The sequence below is a fragment of the Ostrinia furnacalis genome, unplaced genomic scaffold (assembly GCF_004193835.3).
Source record: "Ostrinia furnacalis isolate ACB-3 unplaced genomic scaffold, ASM419383v2 OfSCF3022, whole genome shotgun sequence".
NCBI lineage: Eukaryota > Metazoa > Arthropoda > Insecta > Lepidoptera > Crambidae > Ostrinia > Ostrinia furnacalis.
Window position 1 is genome coordinate 1535454 of NW_021133261.1, and position 9943 is coordinate 1545396.

Sequence of the window (9943 nt, forward strand, 5' to 3'; positions counted from 1 at the left end):
CAAGAAGCAATTTTCACATGTGACGTAAGTACCTACATAATGGATGCAACAAAATATTGAGTATTGAGTATTGACTGATGCAAAAATGTTATATCCTTAAATATTTGGCAAGTAGGTAGATTCTAATGAAACCAGTTTCTCTAGACGAAGTGACATACGTGATAGATTTTATTGATTTAAGTATTTAATGGGACAACTAACAAGACATACTTACACTAAGTATAAAAAAACTTAACAACGTATTTTAGCTTAATCTTAGTGCTGCCTTATTATAAGTTGGTTGGTGCATGCAATAATAGAGTTTTAATTCCGATATGGCTTTTTGTACCTAGTTATTTCGCTTTATGAAGCGATTTTTTTTTATCCACAACGAGGAAGCTATTGGGCTTTTGTTATTTTGTTTAAGGGAGCTGGTGTTAATGAGCGGATCACTTACTATTAGATGACCGTAGTTAATTCATCATTTCAGCTACAGGACGTGCACTGCTGAACATAGGCCTTCCCCAAGTAGACTTGCCCCACCATAAACGTTCGTTCGTTTCAGCCAAATGACGTCCACTGTTGCACAAAGGCCTCCCTCTCACAAGGATTTCTATAACAACCGGTCCTGCGCTGCCCGCATCTAGGTTCTTCCAGGTTCACCAGATCGTCGGTCTTCCTAGTGGGGGGCCTGCTCACGCTACGTCTTCCTGCCCGTGGTCGCCACTCGAGAACTTTTTTGCCCCAACGGCTATCAGCTCTACGAGCTATGTGCCCCGCCCACTGCCACTTGATACCACTGCCACTTGATGCCCTACCGTAATATCATAAAGAAATCTACATGTTCATTGTCATATTCCAGGTTGTCCAAACGTGGACTGGCCCGAGTGGGGTTGGTTAGAAAGCCGCCTAGCGACCCGACGGCCGCCGACCGAGTACATAGACCTGACGGACTGCGGCTCTGTGACCGACGCCGGGCTATGCGCGTTACTACACACTTGCCCTTCATTGCAGTACCTGTATTTACGAAGGTGTACCCTAGTCACAGGTGCGTAGAGTGCATTTTAGTTTGAATATTATCCAGAGAGGTTCCAGTAGAGTATAGGACCACCTATATTGTTCTCGGGGTTCCGTAAAAGGCCACTAATACCCGTTTTCACCATGAATCCCTAATTTTTAGTGACTCTGGTAATAGATAATAGGAATTTGATTTCAAAGGGGTCACTAAAAAATTAAGGATTGATGGTGAAAACGGACGTCAGAGACATTATGCTAAGGGACCAATTTTGAAATAACAAAACACATTTTATTGTAGGTACCACAAAGAAGATGAAAAAGAAAAGTAATATACAAAAAGACCACATAATTTAGGCAATCTTTTAGATAATAAATAAACGACCTCTTCAAGACAACTGTTTAGAAGAGAAAAAGGGAATATATTTTTCATTTATTTCAAAAACGTTTTTGATTCTTAAAAATCTGCATCTCTCTTGTTCTGGCAACCCTATCATATGTACATCAAGCTAAGTTCTATTGCACTTTATGCAGTTCTAATAGGTACGATATTGCAACATAAATCTATATGTTTATCTGAAATGCTGTAAGGCAGTTCAAAGCATGATTCAGCGAATTCCTTGTACACATCACACTATACATTTATTGCAAAACAGCACCCTATTCCAACTACACAAGACTCAAAAGTGTTAGCAGCTTGTGCCGTCTGTATTGCAAATAAATCATCATAAAGCCTACTATCCACATATCAAGATTAAGCTCGAGCTACACAATAGCATTCAGACACATTCACTTGAGTAATGATGGGCCTCACATTATGTTGATAGCTTACTAATTACTTGCACTGTGACAATAATTACATTTGTCATTTTGTAACGACATTGATTTCGGAACAACTATCAATGATTTTAATTCAATGGCATGTCTTAATTAATATAATGACAAAATTATTGATAATCGTACCAATAAAACCGCCTAAATTGTGCAGGCCTCGACTTTTTGTTTCTTGTGAAGTCACAAAGTATTTTTTTCTGTAAATAGGCTTTTAAAAGCTTTTACATGTCATAGTATTATTTTAACCCTACCACGCTTCGGGACAATAAATGGGCCAGTACAGAAGAAACAGTGATTCCAAGATTGTATCTAGCACATTTATTTATTTATTTACACTTGCACATACAACTGTACAGTGGCGGACTTCAGGTGGCATTATCTGCCAGTCAACCACAGGTCAAGTAGAGAGACTAAGGCGGTGCAATAATTCACATTCACATTATAACATGTTCAAATTCGAATAGTCAGATTAAATAAGCCACACATAGTTTTAGTAAGTAATAACTGCAAATGAATGATCATGTTATTTTATATCTGTATAAAATATGCTAATCCACTTATTAACTATATACTATAAGCAGTGGCTCAAGTCACAGTCACAAGCAGTACCGATTATAATAATGTAGTAGTAGTTAAGAAACACTCGCGCATATTTAAATAAATCAAAGAAATCACGCGTATCTCAAACTTAACCTCCACGGAATTTATCTCCCAGTGGACACTCAGGCTTACTTCATAGGGTCTGCATAAATCTACGGTTATTAAATTTGCATTAAGTCCGCAACATTTCTACCGCACCTGTGGTTTGACCATTAAATATCAATATTACCATTATAGTAAATTATACCTATTTTCTATAATCAGAAGTACACGGTATGTCTCTATTAGATTTGCAATAAGTTAAAGGTTGAACTGCTATTAGGGCCCATATACAGTTGGTTCAGTTCCTTTTATGAAGATGCAGGAAATATTTTTATCCCTAACTATCCCTTTAAAGGGAGAGCGATTATCACTGCAGTAGTGGATTTTCAACCAATTATGTAAGCAATCAAAATGTACCATATTAAGTACCTCCATATACATTTTTAATTTGAAATATCTTGGCTCTTTTCAGTTCTAGTTTCCCAACACTAGTTTCATAAAGGAAGATTAGTGAAAGATGCGAGTATATTATTATACAAAGAAAACATAACGGTTATCAATTACTTTATGTAAGATGTATCGGTTATCAATTACAGTATGTAAGGAGAAAACAAATATCCCTTAAAGCTTAAAGCATTAGTTCTTTTGAGAGAACGTGTACATTTCTGAAATATCGCAAACCATAAAGAATCCAGTCGCCAGTTTGGTCCCATTTTTATCCGACTTTAACCAAAGGAGGATATTCTCAATTCGGTTGTGTACCTACAGCATAAGCCTTCTATCTTTATTTTCATTGTGTTGCGCTCCTAATAGTCAAACAGATGTTAGCAATTTTCATAATATTTTCTTTCCATTTGCGTTCGGGAGCGTCTATAATTGTATTCAAGAATCTTCGCTCTTTGACTTGGTAGTTTGCTAAAATGTTTGTGCTATAGTATAACGAAATACATTATAGTTTTCGTAGAATAGTGGATTTGACGCAAGCTAATTAGCAGAGCTACATTGGACAAATTATGTTCTTGGGAACTTAGCTTTGGAGTTTAGTTTAAAAGGATGTGTGGCAGACGATTTGAACATGAAATAATTAGGAGTTGACAACTTTAGTCTCAAACAATGCCTGTGAACTCGTGTTTCATGTGTTCTTTTTTTTCATGGTGATAACTAGGATTCCTCAGTCCGAGGATTCGAGGAATCGTAGTTCAGTCGTCTCCAACCGATTGACTAGATACATTTAGCTTGATTAGATAATTAGATAGCTTAAAATATGTAGTGTACATTAAAAATTACCAGTACTTTTACCATTAATTTTATTTCTCATATGATGGTGTTCGTTTCATTAAGCACACGGGCATCTTCCTATATTTGATTTATGCCACCTCAATAACTTTACTAACTCAATTTTCCCTGACTCTTCCCTAAACTTTCCATGTTCCTTTACTTTGTCAATTTGCGTTTAATATTCTACCCAGAATTCATTCACTTCTGGTACATCTCAATTGGAAGTTTGAAACTTTTCAAAGTGGGGTTACCCTTGAGAAAATAATAATATACAACTAAATAAAAGTTCTGAAAAGTAGCTTACTTGAATATTACGAGGGCTGCACTAAAAGTATCGGGAATGGAATATTTCCACTGTTCCAGTCATATTAAAATCTATTTAATTACAAACTCCAGGGTTTTAAAAATCGTATACCATTTATTTATTTAAAAAAAGATTCTCGGTCGTATCACAAGGTCTTGTCAAACTTGTTTAGTCGTTGAGAAAAAGGAATNTAATGTTTGGAATGAGCAAGAAATATTAACAGAAATCTTTATTTTAATATTAAAAACTTCCAGAACTTTCATTTTGTGTCCTGCAGGAGTCATCTCAGTATTTGACAAAGAGATTTATTCAATTGCTTAGTTGTGCCGGCGACTTCGTATGCGTGAAAATAATTTTAATATTCTCCTTGGCCATAGCAAGATATTATTACATGCATGTATAAATATAGACTTAGTTCTCCCTCGATGAATGGGCTATCCAACACACAATTTTTTTTTCAAATCCTTCCTAATAAGCTCGACATCAAATAAATTGCAACTCCCGCGACAAGCATTTTCAAACGTATGCTTCCCCACTTCCCACCAATATTGGCACCATTTAAAAGCCTAGTTTTAACCTTCATTGCATTAAAGGAAAGGTTTTTACCCCAAAAATGTGTCTTTAGAAGGATCCAGAGTCACTTCTTCAAAAAATAGGTAGTTAGGCTGGAGCCAACTTTTATGGCTATAAAACTGTTAAGTTGGGATTAATCGCTTTCCATCTGTTAAAGAGGACACGTGAGATCATTGTTTGGTTTTATAACCATAAAAATTGGTCTAATTAATCCCATAGGTGGGCCCAAAGTGAGGTATTTTTTCAAGTCACATTGATGGTATATGTTAATCATTTATTAAGAAATTAAATGTGTTTTTCTTTAAGGATATTTGTTGGGCTTTCAAATAACACCAATATTGTTGGGGCACCATGATTGTGTCAGAAGAAAATCGTTAAAGTTCGAGTCACGGAAGGTGCGGTTTATTTGATGTTGAGTATATATTTTTTTTATATTGGATAATATTGGTAAAGATATACTTCTTTTTTCAGATGCGGGAGTCCGGTGGATACCCTCGTACTGTGCGCTGAAAGAGCTCAGCGTGTCGGACTGTACCGGCGTCACGGACTTCGGACTCTACGAGCTGGCCAAACTAGGGCCCGCGCTCAGATATCTTTCTGTGGCGAAGTGTACTCAGGTGAGTGATGACGTAGGGTTTTGACAACATAAATAAACCGTCTATTCCCGTTTTTCCCTACCACATTTGAAGAGAAAACCAATAGAAATGTAATGGAACTTTTTGAGAGACAAAGCAAATTATTTCTTAGTGTCCACCAGTAGGGGTAAACTCCTGGAAGATTTTAGTAGCGTCGTCCCCCATTAGCGGATTAGGTATCCAACTTTTATTTTCGATGTCTGTTGGTAGTGGATAAGGGGAATAACAAACAGGGCGCGTTATAGATTTTTATTGAGTGAGTTATGTAATTTTCAAGTGTTTCTATCAAAGTGATTTCTTTTTTTTTATGCAAGACAAGGCAGGTGTTTGACCGCAATCGCACCTGATGTTAAGTGAGATGCAGTCTAGGATCATGGTGTACCATGTGATATGTATATCTGCCCTGTAAGTGCCTCTTCACTTTCGCCTTGAAAAGGCCCGGATTATAGTGTTCGGAAAGACCGCAGCAGTTCCAGTCCCTAACTGTTCGCATTATAAAAGAGTCATCGAAAGTTTCACAGACATTAACTACGCTCTACTTTATGTTAATTGTTTTCTTTTGATATGTAAAGACGACTTTATATAAACACCTTTCAAAATACGTTCACTGCAAAAACCCACCTTACTTAATAGTAAGTAACCTACCGTACTACATCAGAACTAAACTTTCTTTAAAATATTTTCTAAGCTCCGAGCTCTATTTTGCAGTTGCGTCTGATTGTGATAGTTTTTCGCTGCACTCTAAGTGCACCTCCTTTCTGAATGGGTTGGTAAACTAAGAGCCAAAGTACACGATGCGTTGCGGCGGCGTGCGATGCCGGAGCGGTGTCGCTGCGTCGTCTTACATAGAAATATCTGTGGCGGGCACACGAGCGGTGCGGCGCAGCGCCACGCGATGGCGAAGAAATATTTGCAGTGCGCAACGCATCGTGTGCTTTGGCTTTAAATGGAGTGTTATACAAACTAGGGATGTTATGGATATGTAGTTTTGGTTATGGATACGGTTACGGATATTGGAATAATATTATACCGGTTTCGGTTACGGTTACGGATATCTGTGCTAAGTGTAGAATGCAAATTCCAATAGTTGTCCAAAACAGTTCGTGCCTTACGAATAGAATGGGTACAGAAGAGATTTCTTCGCAATGTGCCATCTTCTTTTGGTCTTACAAAAAAGCTTTTATCTTATGGGAAAAAACTCATTCAAAATGCAATCATTGAACCAGCGTAGGGACTTGCTTGACTCTGCCTACATCCGAAACTATCCGAAACCTTTGAATCGGTTATGGTTATAGTTACGGATATTTATTTATTTCGTATATCCGAAAGTTTCGGTTACGGTTACGGATATCCATAACATCCCTAATACAAACAAGTGCACATCAACTTAAATTCTGTAGCATCTTATGTCTTTGTAATAGGGACTATTTTAGAATAGTCTGAGGTATCGACTGTTGGTTGGATACATTTCTTACGAAGCTTCCAGAAAGGATCGCTTAAGAATTTTGGGAGGGGAATATTGGGAAGAATTTCATCATGAAATTCTTGTACCTGCTTAGTGTACCTGTAGCTAATAGTTATAACGTCTTCGTGATAAATACTTAGTTGGACACTAGAGATATCATAGGGTTCGATATCTAGCTGGGTCATACAAATTGGGAGAAAAAAGAAAAAGTACATAGGTTTATTTAAAGTTTAGGTACCTATTCGGATATCCATTGAGAAATTACGAGGAATCCCCAAAGGCGTTCCAAATGAAAATTTCAGATTTCTACACTTAGTTGTTTTGATTGCCTGAGTTCATAATTAGTTTATCTATATTCTATAAGTTTTTGTATAACCTAGCATAAATGGGGGCTCCATTTTTGGAGTGCGCCGACGTAAAAATTTGTTTAATTCAAACAATATCGATTCCTGCAAAAAGCAGTAATTGATTTCATTTCAATATAATGTTATCGTTTTCCGATACGCATAAGCATCAGCGAGGCCCGAATATCGGATGGAATGGTTATAGAATGAAAGCGTGGAGGCACAAATATGTGAGCAATAATGCTATTGAAACCTATGCTTAGATACAGATGCTAGAAATATAGGAATGACATTGCAATGTTTCTAAAAACCACATTTTTCAAGTCCCGAATTCGACGAGAATATCGTATAGAAAGTTGCAACATTTTATCTCTATTAATAACTTAGATTTTTTGTTCAATCGGTCTCACAAAATGAAAAATCCCATCTTACTTTTCTTCTTAAAATTTTTACCGAATCGTGTTGAAATCATGCCTTGTACAGTACTACACAGACCACTAGGTTGTGTGGTCTGTGACTTATTATTATTCTGTGCCTTAATTAAGTAGACTTCGGCGATTTTGCAGAACAATCAGCCCGACCAACATTAAACTTTGTAAGGCTTCAATAAATTGATTTACAATCTTGACATACTGACATTCTTCAACTCTTTGTTTCAATAGCTTTCCAAATTACCGAGAACTATTGCCGCGACTATAGTTATTAGATTCGATATTAGGGGAACAAATCCCATTATATTATGCTCTCAGCGTAATGTGCGGTTTCCCATAGAGTTATGACAAATTGCTCTCGTTCGTTGATTAATTGCCGATATTTGATGCTTTCATGGCCAGTGTTTAGTGTGTCGTCATTGTAACTTGCGAATCCATTAGTAATAGTTACTAAGCGGAATATTTTCTTATGCAATTGTTTGTTTTGAGGAAGAGTGAAGTCTACTATTACCGAAATATTTACCAAATACACAAAAGTAAAAAAGAGTATGTTGGATAAACCTACGAATAAAACATTGTTAGAAGCGTGAGTGAATGTTGTTCATTGTTCAATCATCGAGGGTCACGAAGCTTCTGGGCACTGACTCCTGGGAAAATCCTTGGGGGAGGCCTTTGTCCGGTAGTTGATATTTATGCGGTTGATGCACTACACGACCGGTTAATAGACTAATCTTGAGGAAGAGAGAGCTCCAGGGAGTCCAGCAGTGGACGTATTTTGGTAAACGTTAACTAAAGTTTATCATCTCCACAGGTATCGGACTCCGGCATTAGAACGCTCGCCCGTCGCTGCTACAAGCTGCGCTACCTCAACGCGAGGGGTTGTGGAGCCTTGGGCGATGATGGTGTGGAGGCCGTGGCCAGGGGCTGTTCCCGGCTAAGGGCATTGGACCTGGGGGCCACTGACGTGTCTGAAGCTGGGCTGCAGGTTTGTATATTGAATGGAAATAACGGATAGCTAACGTGAGAATCTTCCGGGCGCTTGACGATGATGGTATGGAGGCCGTGGCTAGAGGCTGTTCTCGACTTAAGGCATATTTGGACCTGGAGGCTACTGACGTGTCTCAAGCTGGACTGCAGGTTAGTACATTAAATGGAGAACGACAGCAAAGGATTTAAGCAGAGAACTGCAATAAACAGCGGAATTTACAAATGGTTTGCAGTTTTACTGCAGTCGTTACATCTAAACTGCAATTTCTGTTAGAGTGCATTCCGTCTATCTAGCCTTACCGTACATACTTCACTAATGAGTATGAGCTATTGACAAATGCACTGGCCGCTATAACCGTGCGATGTGGAAGTCATTGGGGGAGGCCTATGTTCAGCAGTGGACGTCCTGTGGCTGAATGATGATGATTTCAGCGAACCCTATGGAGCCTAGACTGCTTCACGGCAAATGATGCCGTAGGGCCTTTAACAATATCAATCGGTTGTAGGATGTTAGATAACTCTATGTTTTGTAGAAGACTGATGATAATGATTTCAAAGCAATTTTTTTAAATAAATTAAAGTCAACTTCAAGTAACATACTGTATATTTGGATTGAATGCGTCGCCTAGTTTTGTTTTTTAACATAGTCTCTCTTCCAGATCCTCGCTCGATGCTGTCCCAACCTCAAGAAGCTGGCCCTCCGCGGGTGCGAGCTGGTAGGAGACGACGGACTGGAGGCAGTAGCTTACTACTGCCGTGGATTGACTCAGTTAAATATCCAGGATACCCCGGTCACTCTCAGAGGGTACCGCTCCGTCAAGAAGTACTGTAAGAGATGCGTCATTGAGCATACGAATCCTGGGTTCTGTTGAAGTTCCTCAAGAAGATCCGAGGAGGTACCTAGCTTACTACGGACTTACTCAGTTAAATATCCAGGATACGCCTGTAACCCTCAGAGGGTACCGCTCCATCAAGAAGTTGTTGGTACATCATCAGACTATATTATGTTATGTCTCAAGAAGATCAGAGATGGCCGCGTACTTCTACTTCTTATTCTGCCGAGTACTAACCCAGCTATCCAGGATATCTAATCTAATCTAACTAGAATATCTGGGATACCTCTGTAACCCTCAGGGCGAACCACTCCCTCAAGAAGTAAGATGTGTCTGTCATTGAGCATAGGAATCTTGGGTTTTGTTGAAATGGTGATCTGTACCAGTATCATAAATAACTTGGTAAATTTTATTTGAGCCATGCACGTGCACACTCAATATGCTCGGCCTGTCTGCTGTTTTAAAAAGGTTAAAGGTGCTAGAGGACCAAGTATAACTGCCAGGTGGCAGTTGTAATGCTTGTAACTTATAAACACAAACCTTTAAAAAATGACAACTCATCATGAAAACGATTGATAACATTTAATGATTATTTTATAGTCATTATTGTTATCAAATTCGTTA

General features: G+C 38.3%; 1 protein-coding gene across 1 annotated transcript in view; it reads left to right on the top strand.

The window, feature by feature from the left end:
* The window catches only part of Fbxl7 (F-box and leucine-rich repeat protein 7), a 60829-nt gene extending 51471 nt beyond the window's left edge, over nucleotides 1-9358 (top strand). The window contains exons 5-8 of the mRNA XM_028310494.1: nucleotides 842-1027; nucleotides 5096-5241; nucleotides 8311-8484; nucleotides 9146-9358. Of these exons, the coding sequence (XP_028166295.1) occupies nucleotides 842-1027; nucleotides 5096-5241; nucleotides 8311-8484; nucleotides 9146-9358 (719 nt within the window). The remainder of the gene's footprint in view (nucleotides 1-841; nucleotides 1028-5095; nucleotides 5242-8310; nucleotides 8485-9145) is intronic.
* Nucleotides 9359-9943: the final 585 nt, after the last annotated feature.